The sequence below is a fragment of the Danio rerio genome, chromosome 23 (assembly GCF_049306965.1).
Source record: "Danio rerio strain Tuebingen ecotype United States chromosome 23, GRCz12tu, whole genome shotgun sequence".
NCBI classification, from domain to species: domain Eukaryota; kingdom Metazoa; phylum Chordata; class Actinopteri; order Cypriniformes; family Danionidae; genus Danio; species Danio rerio.
This window is the reverse complement of record NC_133198.1, coordinates 32651340-32665933: the sequence shown is the minus strand read 5'-3', so window position 1 is coordinate 32665933 and position 14594 is coordinate 32651340. Positions and strand designations below refer to the sequence as shown.

The 14594-nt window shown below is 34.3% G+C and overlaps 1 protein-coding gene across 1 annotated transcript in view; it reads left to right on the top strand.

Moving 5' to 3' along the window:
* Nucleotides 1-13812, top strand: part of ctnnbip1 (catenin, beta interacting protein 1) — a 40143-nt gene extending 26331 nt beyond the window's left edge. The window contains 1 exon segment of the mRNA NM_131594.1: nucleotides 12021-13812. Coding sequence (NP_571669.1) covers nucleotides 12021-12079 — 59 coding nt within the window. The 3' untranslated portion in view covers nucleotides 12080-13812.
* Nucleotides 13813-14594: the final 782 nt, after the last annotated feature.

Sequence of the window (14594 nt, the reverse complement as noted above, 5' to 3'; positions counted from 1 at the left end):
CAAAACACACCCATAACTTATTAAAAGAATAAGCATTCTTAAAACAGCAAAAGTGGATTCGGACACACCCCTTATGCTTTTGCACCCTGCGCTTCACACTTCGTGATTAGATTGTTTAAAATAGAGCCCCATGTCATATTATTCAAACAATAATTAGTAGTGATGTGATACAAAATGCATGTCAGGTGAAAAGATAAAAATAGAAAAATTATAGATTTGAATATTTTCATTCATTCATATTTTTTTCGGTTTAGTCCCTTAAATTAATCTGGTGGCGCCACAGCGGAATAAATCGCCAACTTATCATGCACATGTTTTAAGCAACAGACGTCCTTCCAGCTGCAACCTATCTCTGGGAAACATCCATGCACACTTATTCACTCTCAAAGTACCTACTGTACCACTGCGTCGCCGATTTGAATATTTTAGTTTTAGCAAATGACGAGAATGTGAGACTATATTTGAATAATTATTCATAATAAAAAAAAAGAATTTGCCAGTGCAGCTGTGAGAGAACCTGCTTGCTTTTTTCTGGAGGCCTTGAGAACTGAACAACAGAGCACAGTAGTACAGAGTACAGTACTCAGTTTCCATGGTAATGAGATTGGGTGGACAGGGGCCTCCTGGTGCTGTGAATGCGGAAAGGAACAGGCCTCATTAGGAGACCTTCAGCCAAGCCCAATTGTTAATTACAGACGAATGCTGAGAGAAGGACATCACACTCATTGTCTGTGTGACACCGCATTTGAATGAGGATGCTGCTCTTTTACATGTGTGTTTTTCTCTCTGTTGTGTAAGTGCCTGACCTTTTAAAGAAAATTCAGAGCTCTGCATTAGTTGCTTGAGCATTATCTTTTACACCGAAACAGCCGAGTCAACACTCTTTTGTCTTGTGTCTGCTGGTATAATAATCCTCAGACAGTATAATCCCAGACTGATGTAAAACCACTTCATATTTAAAACATAGTTAATGCAAGCCATGTTTTAATACATTGACTTTACAATAGCTTGAAGGAATTACTTTTGCTGTGTGGACAAAATTAAAGCACATATAAAGTTTTACGATGATTAATTTCCTCTCAGGCTCTGGTATTTTAAGCCTAGCCTAAATCTGTCCCTTTTTTGCATTGATTGTAACTGCAGTCGTTTTGTTTGCCAGCTGGAAACAGGCTGTTTATAGGTGGTCCAGTAACAGCATAATAATGCAGTAGATATTATTAAACAGTGCTGTAGCCATCCTGCTGTTCACATCTTTATCCTCTTGTGCTGTAGCAGATTGTGACCCGTTTCTAATTGCAGTAGTAATGGTCTGAATGTCTATTTCCCCCGTTAAGCAAATTAATGAGCCAGAGAGCCTGCTTTAAAAGATATTTCACTAGCATGAAGAAGGGTGAAGGTAACACTTAAGTGTCTGCCATTTACTGTAATCATAAAATGTTTAATATTATTAATCAATTCTTTGGAAGAGATTTTTACACTGTGAAAACAAGTGTAGTTTTAGAGTTTTCAGCCAAATAAAATGGGTAAAAACCTTCTGTTACAATGCTTAATTTGCAAAACTGTAGTATACATGTACATGTTCTCACCATGAAAATAGCCATAAAAGAACCAACAAACTATATATTATTAGTCTGGTCACAATTTACAACAAGGTTGTATTAATTCTTGTTAGTTAATCTATTTACCAACATAAACTAATAATGAACAACAGTTATTGATTATAGTTTATCATTTACTAATGCATTATTAAAAACTAAATTCATGCTTGTTAACATTAGTTAATGCGCTAAGTTAACATGAACAACTCCATTTCCAATAACAAATTTTATTAAACATGAATAAATGCTGTAATAAATGTATTGTTCATTGTTTGATCATGTTAGTAAATGCATTAACTAACATTAACTAATACAAACTTATTGTAAAGTTACCATTAGTCTTTTAAAAATACTAATGCATTATTGTGTGTATAAATTTGTGATCGTTGTATTTTAATATAATAATTAATTGAACAATACTATGTAATTGGTTAACTGTTTAAAATGATGGCAATCCTAATAATATATTATTAAATGGGTTTTTTATACATGTTTTCACTGGTAAAGATTGTAACTAATAGTTCAGGCATTTCCTATATGGAAAAAAAGTAGATTGTATGTTTATTTTCAAAATATTAAAGCATTTATAAAAAAGATTTCATGGACAGGATTTTAAAATTCACAGAATTTGTTTTACAAGTACAAGTACATACATTCCATATTAAGCATATTTTAAACAAAGCATATTAAGTGTCTACTTTAATGTTACAGAAAACGTTTGAAAAACTCTGTGTAAAATAGTGGTGAATTCATTCAAAGTAAAAGAAAAACCAAGTATTTTAATAATTTAAACTTTAATGATTAATTTGCAAAACAACAGTGGTTTGAGGGATACTAACAAAATGTAAAGATAATGTTCATTACGTGTTTAGTCATTTAGTAAATAAATGACTAAACATATATATAGTAAAAAGTTAATTGTGTATTTATTTTAAAAAGTATTACATTTAAAAAGTTATCAAAGACAAGATTTTAAAGTTAATATTGATTTTATTTTTACAAAAGTAATATATATATATATATATATATATATATATATATATATATATATATATATATATATATATATATATATATATAATTCTGAGGGCTAATAATTCTGACTTCAAGTGTGTGTGTCTGTGTGTGTGTGTGTGTCTGTGTGTGTGTATTTGAAAGCATATTAAGTGTCAATTTCAATATTTCAGATAACATTTAATCAAAAACGTAAAAATTGGACTGAATTCATTGTGTAAAAGAAAAACGAAATATTTGGATAAATAAAAACTTTATTAATTAATTGGAAAAAAACTACAGTGATCTGAATGATATTGGCAAAATGTAAAGATTAAAAAATCATTGGCTGATTTTAGACTACTTTGTATTCTTTAAATATTATTATATATACAGTGGGGAAAACAAGTATTGAACACATTGTTTTTCTCAAAAACATACTTCTAAAGGTGCTGTTGATTTGAAATTTTCACTGGATGTTGATAGCAACCAAAGAAATCCGCATATGTAAAGAAAACAAATTGAATTAGTTTGAAGTTATGTTAATAAAATGAAATGACGCAGGGAAAAATTATTGAACACATGAAGAAAGTAAGGTGTAGAAATGCAATAAAAGCTCAGCAGCCGCTGAAATCTCTCTAGTTCGTCAGCAACCAGCTGCCCTTTCTCATTGTAAATATAAGCAGCTTCAAACATCTGGACATTTCAGCGAGACAATAATCAAAAACACAGCCAAGAAAACTCTCAAATGATTTCAGAGAAAGAAAATGAAGCTGTATTATTGCAAAGCCACCTAACTTGAAACTAAATTAAAATTAAAGATCAGACTTGATGGACGAGACCCACAGAACCATCAAGATTCTGTTGAAGTCTGTGAAAATAAATCACACCTGAGCAATTCATGTGACTTCATTCATGAGAGGCATCTTTAGGCTGCCATCATTAAAGTATTTTATATAAAATATTAAATGTGTTTCAGTTGTTCAGTACTTTCTCCTTGTGTTGTTATTACACTTAACAAATTTTTCCGATTTTTATTTTTATTTCATTTTATTTTTTTATGTTTGTATTGTTTGGGTTTTTACCCATTTCTGGTTTAATTCCATGTCAGCAGCTCCTTTAAATATTATTCCCAGGATAAAACATGACGTGTTCAATACTTATTTTGTCTGCTATATGTATCCATGTATTATTAAAAACTTTCGACATGTCATAAGGTGATTTATGCCTGACAAGATTTTTTGGGAGTATTACTATTGTTACTCTGAATGACATATGGATGTATAAAATAATGGTTAATATATCTGCTCAGAATTTAAAAAACAAATAAAAAAAAGATTCACATTTTAATGTAGAGTGGAATACAGTAAAGCTGTATGGCACTGCCTGATAATCCCTGTTCGTCTTTGACCCATATATGTTTTGGTTACTAAAGCTGATTAGTCTGATAGCTAGATATGCCCTCATTTAGATCTCTGCATCTCCACTGAAATTGAACTGAAACTTTATAGAAATATCTGGAGTTGTGAGTCATATTTTGGTGTTGTACATGTGAAAGTGATGCACACAAAGGCGTTGGAGGTGTATGTGTGGTGGTGTGGTAATCCCACACTCTCACTGCTTATGATCCTTCACTGCTGCCCATATTTAAACACATCACTTCCTGAAATAACACTGTATCTGTTATCTCTACTTCATTATCTGTGCTTCTGAAGTCAGCCGTTACTGTTTTATTACCGCTCTTATAGGTGGCAGAGTTACTATAGCCTATAAAATGGGGGATTTTGGGAATAACCTCAGAATAAAATTATACCTTAAGAGACTTTCATGGACTTTCAAGTTTTTGTCAGTATTTTAATGCCAGTGTAGAAGCAGGTTTTGTATACATTTTTCTTGTAATTTTGTAATTTGCGCTTTTTTTTCTTGAGTAATTGTTAAAATTAATTTAATTTTAGTTTTTCCTTATAGTTTAAAGTATCGCTCTATTTTACATGGACACAGGCATTCATTTATTTTATAAATGTTTTTGTTTTTGCAAAAAGTAAATTTTATTTTTGTGTGTTTGCAACACTTTGGTGAGTTAAAATGGCATAAATGTTGCAATTGTCTTTTTTTTTTTTTTTTAAGTTTATCTACGTGAAAGAGTTTGTCATACAAGAAATGTATTTGACAAAAGTTAAGTGAATTAAATCGGAAATAATTATGGACACAGTTAAATAGTTCTCTCATAATACATTTTGGATTGTTGTTTATATTCAATATGCCTATCTATGTATCGTTTTAACATGAAAGCAGTTTTCTTCTTGATCTAAATGAATGTTAATGGGTATTTTTGGCTTGTGTTTAGGTGTATTAATAAATCTTATATAAATCACCAACTTATCCAGCATGTTTTTACGCAGCGAATGCCCTTTTTTTTACGCAGCACTACCTAGTGTGGCACCGCGTCGCCCTATAAGTTCATATTATATCCATATATCAAATACGATAGCTATAGTTTAAGTTATAGTTAGGAGTTTAGGTTATATTCAAATTCATATTGTGAAAATTGTATAGGTGTTTCGCAATCCTAATGCACAATAATGGTTAAAAGTAATTTATAATTGATATATTGTTAAAAAAATAATTTTTAACAAAGAATAATTCAGACTTTTTATTTTAATGGGTACTGTTCAAAAAACTAAAACAGAAATCTTCCTAAACCTACAGATTTCACTGCAGTATCATAGCCCACAGGTGTGTGTGATATGTTTCATGGTGAGCGTATTCCTCCAGGACCATGTCTAGAGGTTGAACAGGGCAATGCTGGAGAGAATCAGTACAGAAAGGCGAGCAGCTGCTGTTTGTTCATAGGTGGTTGTTGCCCGCCCCATTGTGATGCAATCAGATTCTGGGCTGTTGCTAGGCAACGGGGCATGAGGGCTCTGACGTCGGCCCATGTTGGCTGGTGCTCTTGTGCCACAGCGAGCTGCTCCATCAGAACAGAAGCAGAGGGAACTTCTCCATCCACAGACTCTCCATCCGCTCAGTTTGAGAGCAGCCTGTCAGTGGATGAAGACTTGTGTTTTGTGTCGTCTCTAAATTGATCAGGCCATTACGCAACGATTACGCAACCCTAAGATGATACAGTATCAAAGACATGATGGTGATTGTTTAGTATCCGCAATCCTCTACATCAGTCTTATTTTTGTCTTTTTGCATTACGATTGTGGTCTAAAAAACAGAATATTTACCAATTATCTACTTTTACTATTAAACAGAGATATTTATCTGGAATAAAAATAAGCACTGGTTTGTTATCAAAACTTGGCTTTTTTGTGTTCACATCTATTTATTGTATTCTAATCTAAACTAAAGCAGGAGAAAGACTGTAATTAGACTTGTTTTTAGTAGAATCAGGCTGCGTACAGCTCGTGAACAGGGTGTGAACTGTCAGTGCTTTCAGTGAGGTGTGAACTCTCTGTCTGGTTGAAATTCGCTGTCTCTGTATGCTAATGGATCTGTTGTGTTTTAATCAGTCTTTAATCATCCCTTCTTGCTCAATTCTACAGAGCACCATCATTTCCTCAAGCCGAGAAAACAAATGCTAAAAAATAGAAGGTGCACAGTGCATTTTGCAGTTCAGCACCCTTCTACAACAAGAGAACAATAAAGAAACCAGAGAAAAATCAAATGTAAATTTTCTTCCCTTTCTCCAGTGACCAAAAGATTGGTGCAAACATAACAGTATATTAATGTAAAAAGTTTTTTTTACTAGTCATCGAACTTTATAATGTAAAAACTTAGCTTAATTTTTTTTTTAAATCAATTGAAAATCGGCAGTGTTTTTTAGTGTACATGAAAGTCAGAAGGGGAAAACCAAAATACACCATCCTTAAGTGATGTGCAAAGGGAGTCTTTGATGTTAAATGCATCTCTTCAATGTTTTGACGGTTAGACAGAGAATCCGTAGCTCCTGGAGAGCGAAACTAGTCATTATTTTGCCAAGGAAGTGCTGTGTTTGATTTTAAAGACTAGAGCACATGAAAGTCAAAGGAAATTAACATGCCGACGTTCTGCTTTCTGACTATTAAGCCTCATGTAGGACAGTCAAACAGTACTTTCTTTAAACCAGTTTAAAGTAAATAATGACATTCTCTAAATTACCCAAAATTTAATATTGGGACACTTCAGTTCTTCCTTTGCTGCAAAACCTATTTGACCTTCAGACATCCACCTTACCTAAAACAACCTGACCAGAGCTGTTGATTTTGCTCTTTATATACCGCTTACAAATGCGATATTGTTATTAATCCATGTTCATTGAGAGACAGCTGGACCTACAAATCCTGTTTACCTGGTTTCCAGGGTTTTGTTTTTCATCCCCTGGCGGGATCGTTAATGCAGGATTGGAATTGATTAGCGCCTTCACTGAGAATCAACCCTGAACCTGACTGAAATCACAAATACGCTCATTCCCTCTTTAAACAGACTTCCCGCAATCCGCCGGTGACATTTTCATGTCTTTAGAGGACATCTCTCACAGTGTTTGTTTTGGCTCACGCGGGTGTTTTTGCTCCTGAGTCTGTATTTCAGATGCAGACAGTAGTAGATTTAGTTTATAGAGGCTTTCAGTCGCTTTTCTTATCAGTCTGGTGCAGAGAATCCCAAGCAGTGGTTGATACTGCGGGTGTCGTGTGTCTCATGCCACATGCTACAAAAGCAGATGCTGGTTTTCCTCTGATGTCAATGTTTTTAGGTGTCTTGTTCTGTATTTTCTATGAGTGTGATCTAGTTTAAAATAGACTATAAATATCAATCTCTGCAGTTCTTCAGGTCTGAGATCAGGGTAGCTGCAGTATGAATGTGTGAAATTGATTTAAGGTCAGTGGGGGTCAGGTTTGCTTAAACAATACTCATCTTTATCAAAGATTATATCTACCTTAATCATTTTTTAAAATAATAACTTTCTGCTATACTGAATAAATTCAGTATAGCAGAATCATCTTGTGATTCCAAGATGATTCAGTACACTGAGCTGCAGAGCACACTGGGGATATGCACTGTTTCTACAGACTTAAAGGTGATCTAAGCAATATTCGCAAAACCCAGTATTTGAATAATATTGAAATAAAACATCAATAAAGGCGTGCATATTGCGCGCTATTGTGAAGATATGAAAAAGTGGCAGTCTTATTGGGTTATGGGCAACTTTTTTGGTGTTTCATTTGGCAAAATTAGTTTAGAGCATTTTTAATTTTCTTCTAGGGAATGTAGTGTAGCTGTTTGCGAATGCAAAAGGTCTGTTGAGTTTTAAAGGATAAAGCTCATGATGAATGGAGTTATTGTTTGCCAATAAAAGAAACTATTCTGAACTGATGCAAATTTATAGAGTAAGACCAACACCATTGATACTGTTTGAAAGCCTTTAGTTCTGAGGAGGCCTCTGAAGTAAAAGTTCAGGTTTCTTAATGGGTTCATCATAGGGCAGGGCGATTAATCGGAATCAACATTCAGAACCAATAATTGATCTAATTTTTCCTGGTCGATTTTTATTATTATTTTCCCCCCCTCCCAGTTACTTTCCCTACCATGTGTGGAGTCACGTAACCCCTCTCTGTTTGTTACTTTTGTGTTACTCTACACTAAATTGATGATTGACGAATCTGTGCCAGAGATTCCTTAAGATGGAATATTTTCCATTACATCAAAATTATTATTAAAATGAAAACATCTGTTTATAGAAGATGCAAGAAATGCACTGTTAAAAATATTATTTAAAGGATATGCAAGAGTTATTTTATTTAGACGAAATGCTGCTTATTTTCTACTTTTAATATGAAAACGCTAAAAATGATTTATTTTGCAAGTTATTCATTTTCACTTTATAGAAAAAATAATAATGTTGTTTTAAGCAAAGTGTGTTTTAATTTTAATTGTTCAACCTTGATGTTCAACAAATAATCATAAATAGTAGATTGCGTTTCCTTCAATTATTTTAAAATCAAGTAATGCTAATCTCTCGCTTGTAATATGCGAGCATATTCACTGTACAAAACCTGTCAGTGAACTATAGGGGACAATGCTATAAGTGGTAGACCAATCACAAAGACTGGGCCATCTGACCAATCGGACAATGGCAGACTCTCTTAAAGGAGTGTTTTAGGCTCAGATAACATGAGAAAAGAGCTGATGTTGTAGCGTACAGTGATCCCTCGTTATTTGCACGAGTTATGTTCTAAAAATAACCTAAAATAGGTGAAATCCGTGAAGTAGTCAGCTTTATTTTGTACAATTATTATAGATGTTTTAAAGCTGTTAAACCCCTCACTACACACTTTACACTTTTCTCAAACAGGCATTAACATTTTCACCCTTTTTTCTTGTTTAAACACTCTCAAAGTTCAAACCTTCTTATAAAAATAAGTGCAGTATTATAGAATGAAACCAAAAATCAAAACCATTTGATCTTCATTTATTTATTCCATAATAATTGCGCCCTACAGCCGCGTAACTTCCTTCCTTTAGTCTGTCTAAAAGTTAAACTTTTTGTAGGATTGTTGGGATCTTCCTCTGCCATTTGGGTGCTACTGCAGGTGTCTTTAATAGTGCAAACTTTTCATACACATTGTAGGGAGAAAGCTTGCAAACACGCAGTACAGCACTTCAGAGTCAAGAAGCTAGCGATCAAAGATTTATTTAAATTTGGCAAGCTGAACGCATTTTGTACTGTACAGGGGACACGGCATGGGGGAGATTGATTGACAGTGTTCCAGTCAGGGCGCAGAACACAATGCACTAATCAGGATGCAGAATGCTCTGTAGAAAAAAATGCTTGTCAAAATTCAACTTTGAGGCCTTGAAAAAGTGAACAACAAGGGACAACTGTATATTAAATTTGAAGTACTGTAAACCAATTGTAGGAGTGGTCTAAAACTAAATTAGGAAAGATTTCAAATATCATAATAGAGGTGCTTAATGCAGTCGTTAGAGGTGCTTAATACAAAACACAAAAGATGTTTTCTGCATGTTTTACAAATGCACATTCTTCTATTTGGAGCATAGACCTAGATAACACTGAAGAGTTTGTAAGGCATTGTCTAATTTTAATTAAACAACACCACTGCCTGTATGCTTGGCCTTTATAATCATGCTCACCGCCATTGCAAAGCCCACATTATTTGTTCTGTTGTGAAGATTACATTTTCCCTATCTATTAAAGCTGTGGTAGCCTGGAGAGTGGCTAAATTTATTTTCCAATTATGTGTTACTTTGTGTTAACATTAATAATCTTCTCAGCGCATTGCTTACTTCATTTTTATCTATAAAATGTAATAATTTTAAAGGGGTGCTATTAGGGGTCATCAGACCTTAAAATGCATGCAAATTATTTTTCTTGTCAAAAGGTTTTGAGTGAAACCTTCACAGATGCAATCTGGGGACACTTGAGACTTTTGTTAGATCATTGTCTACACGCCAGATAAATAAGATCCTGCCCCTCACATCAGATCTTGTCGGTAAATGTCAGTTTCTCTAGGTATTTGGACAAGAAGTCAGCAGAGATTTCAATACCCAAACCTGTTAACCAGTATTCAACTGAATTAGCAGTCTGCTGTCAATATAGCAGTTGACTGTGGAAGGAAGCCAGAGAAGAGCAGAAGCAGAAGACGAAGTGATGATAATAAAAGAGCTGGGATTATTGAGTAATCTTAGTTGCATGTGTTTCAGTGCACGCTCATACTTCGCCTGAACAGCACAAACATAACTAATGTTATTATACATCAGGCCACAAGACCTTGAATTAGAGACATACCCTCATAACTCATATCAGTGGAGAGGAACATTTCATGAAACACCATCAAAATAAGACTAAACAATGGAAAAAGCACTCAAGTAAGTAATATTTATATAGTGCATTTGTCATGTATGGCCATACACCCAAAGCTCTTCACAATCATGAGAGGGTATCTCTCCACACAACCACCAGTGTGCAGGATCCACTTGTGTGACCCCAGCTATAGTTTGAGTGGAGGCAGTGATAGAGCCAATTTGGTGGATGCGGACAATTGGGAGGCCATGATCGTTAAAGGCTTATGGAGATAATTTGGCCAGGAAACTGGGGTTATACCCCTACTCTTTATTAGAAGTGCAACAGGATTTTTAATGACCACAGAGAGCCAGGACCTCGGTTTAACATCTCATCAGAAAGACGGCACTCACTGACAGTATGGTGTCCCCTTCACTTTACTGGGCATTGGGACTTAAACGGACCACAGGTTGAGCACCTCCTGTTTGCCTCACTAACATCACTTCCAAACAGCAGAACAAGTAATAAGAAACATATAAAATAAAAAAATGGAATCAATAAATGGTTAAAATAATAAATGGTAAACATAAATGAAAAAAAATGAATTGAATAAATGGATGACCAAATGAATAACTAAGATTTATAAATGATAATATAACCATAACTGAAATTATTAATGCAAAAAACAAGCCATTAGGGTTGCACGGTTTACGGGTTCTATGGTAGTATGGTGATACTATGGCTCTGAAATACTGGCGGTGCCATTGTTGTTTGTAAACGATAGTATCGTCATTAATGGTTTATCTACAAGAGATAATGTTACATATGGAAAAGTCACTAAAATGCTCACACGCTTGTGCAACAATAGACCTTTTTATTTGATTAGTCTGTGTAGCCCTTTAAGGTTGCAAACGTGTAGAATTCACATCTTTTTTGGTAGCCTATTGCACGCTTTCTAACACTTCAGTTTGAACGCACATCTGAATCAATCATTGCTGTTCCTGTCAATATGATTTAGTAGCTACAACAAAAGTGACAATCTCTTAAAAAAAAAAACGACTCACAAAGTGAAATTTTAACCTACTTTGGATTGTTACCCTATTAAGACTGAAAAAAAAACTGATAAATAACCCAAAATAGCAACAGGAAACATTGAAATAATTTTTGACCACTTCATATGGCCTAATTTTGTTGGAAAAATGCTCTTTTTATGACAAATTTCATTCGGTATAGTTTGTATTTTTATTTTAATGTATTTTTGTTAGTCAGTTATCTAAAAAATAAACAAAGAAAATGAATGCATTTTTGGTGAAGTGAGGTAAAAATAATACTTTTAGGCCTCAAGGGAGTTAAATTCAAGTAGGCCAATTATAACAAAATATATTCTTTCTGAAAATTTTCTTTAGTATTTGAGTTATGAATTACGGTATTATACACTACTTGGTGTTGTGATACTTCAGCTGGTATAGCATCATAAGATTAATTAATAGTATCGTGACAACCCTACAAACCATAATAGATGATTACAAATTTCAGATTCCACACTTTGTACATCATGTTAAAAACAAATATATAATTTATAAATTAATAAGTGGTCACTGTTTTCATCCATTCTCAGAATCCGTTGTTCTTTCCTTTTCCAGGAGCTGAGGACGTGGTGATGGCCTTCTCAAGATCAGAGACGGAGGACAGGAGACAGTGACCTCTCGCCAGGCCGAGTCACTACAGCTCAACGCAACACAACACTGTTGACTGATGGAGAGGGCGGAGCCTGAGACAGGAGAGGGGCGGAGCTCTGCTACACGCCAGCTGCTCCACTTCCCTTCTCTTCCCCATTCCCCTCTTCATCCTCACACTAACTGTTACACTATCTGGCCCAGCGGCCGCACTACCTGGTGACGTACAGCAAACCAATCAGAAAGAGGCCTGGAGGGTAATTATTTGAATTAGGTGTTTTAAGTTTCAAATTTTCCTCGTTCATCTTGTGGCGTTTTATATTTGTTCCCAATGAGAGACTTAATGGACCAAGAGCTTCATTTGTCTGGTCAAACTACGAAAGAATATAAATCGCCTTATTGGTTGTGTTATAATTACAAACCGTTTTCTTTTTTATGTATGTAGCTTCTTGTTTTTATCGTCCACAGGATCCTGCAGGTAGTCTTTTCTTTTGTTTGTTATGATTTTCAGGGTTTTCTTTTTGTTGTAGTAGTCACTTGCTTTGTAATTTCATCAAAATGTTGTCGTGGAGGATATCGACGTTTTCCAAGAAGATAAGGCCCTTACACAAGCACACACACTCAGAATGACGTATACCAATATTTCATGATCTCTCTCTCTCTCTTTTTTTTTGGTTGTTTGGATTAATGTGAAATTTCATGGCATCCTTTTGTACAGAACATGAGATGAAAAACAAGTAGAAAAGTGAACGAGTTGTGCCAACTGTGTTTTTATGTAAAATATTTCTAAAGGTATCTAATGAATGTCTTAGGTCCTTATTTATTTTTTTCAACGTCTTACAATGTAGACCAACACAACCCCCTTTTGAACTTCTGATTCGTAACAGCATGTTTTAATACAGACGTCTTTCGACATTTTTGCAAGATGTGCCATACTCCGATACGAGTGTTTGTCACTGTATATCTGATTCAGTGGTGCTAGCCAAACTCATTTTTAGCTATTCTAACTAAAGTTAAATATGAATATAACCCTTGGATTCTAAATGTCCTGCGATTAACTTAATCATCGAAAACCAAACGTTTTTATTTTAACTATCAACAGTTGAATTTGTGTTTTGGCCTCTGACCTTTTTAGTATCACGATTTCATGTTCAGTATTTAATGCGTATTCATGTTTTGTTGACTTGCGTAACATAATTATTGTATCTTAGTGTTTTGAAATGACGCATGCCTGCATTGTGGTCTACGGTATATGTTCAAGTTATGGTCACAAGAGCCTTGCTGCATTAAACGTCAGTCTACACTTTTAAATCTGTCCTTTTATGAAAACGGCTTTTATAGTTCTGGCTAATATCAGCAATAAGTATTTGACTGAATGGCGTCAGCCGTCAAGGTTTCTTGTCCATGTGACCGTCGGATTATCTCACCACTTACAGGAACGTTAACTGTAAATCTTTTTGTCTATGCATTGTTTTTATTTCGCATACAATCGTGTCTTACATGCACTCATTTCAAGTTGAGTTTGTGGCCTTTCAGCTTCGCATTCATACGAATGTCGCTCTTGTTTAATTCATCGACTTCACTGCATGTCGTCCCTACTCGCTTGAGCTGTTAAACTATTTAATGTGAATTGCTTTTTTTTATTGTTTTAAAATTCAATTGAATAGTTGTTTTATGACGTACAGCCGTCAACGTCGTCCCTTGACTTAAATGCGTCCAAAATCTATACCAACTGAACCATTAAAGGAGTTGAAAACTGCCTCTTTGTATTGGACGTTTGTGTTTCGAGTGGCTTTTATTGTGGAATCTTAATAATAGGAGTGTGCTGTGTTTTGAGCTCTCTGTAAGTGAGATAAGATTTAAGCTCATAATAGGGGGAATATTTTGCTCCTTTTCATGGAAGACTCTGGAATCTGATAAGATACCAGCACAAGAAAAACAAAATCTAGGACATCGTAGATTATACATGAGTAAAAATGCTTAAAATGTAAATACATGTGCTGTAAAATATGCAATTTGGTGAGTCTTGTTGTTTGGCCATGTTTGGGTTTTAGAAAAATGTTTATTTTTTTCAAAGTTGACCTGCTGATTTATGGGTATTGTTGTTATTATTTTTTATAATTATTATTATTATTATGATTATATATTGGTTTTACCAATTTTATCATTTGCTATATTTGAAATCATCAAACAAGTGCCCATAATTCTGACTGTACCTATTAGTTATATTCATTTTTGTTGTTTAATATAAATATATATTTACAAACCAGTTTAGTTGCTGTAAAAACAAATGTGTAACTCAAAATCATTTGAGTTAATGGGGGAAGCCCTGTTTTATAGTAAAAATGGTCTCAAGCTAATGACTTTCTTGTTGTGAGGTGAGCCACCCTCCCGCCCCAAACTAAATTAGTGTTAACTTGATAAACTTAAGTATGGGAGAGCAGAGACAAAAGTACCATTTTTCAAAAAACTTAATTTTAAAAGAATGTTTTTAGCAGAAATATGTTTTTGCTTTGAGTATTAACTCACAAGAGTGAGTTG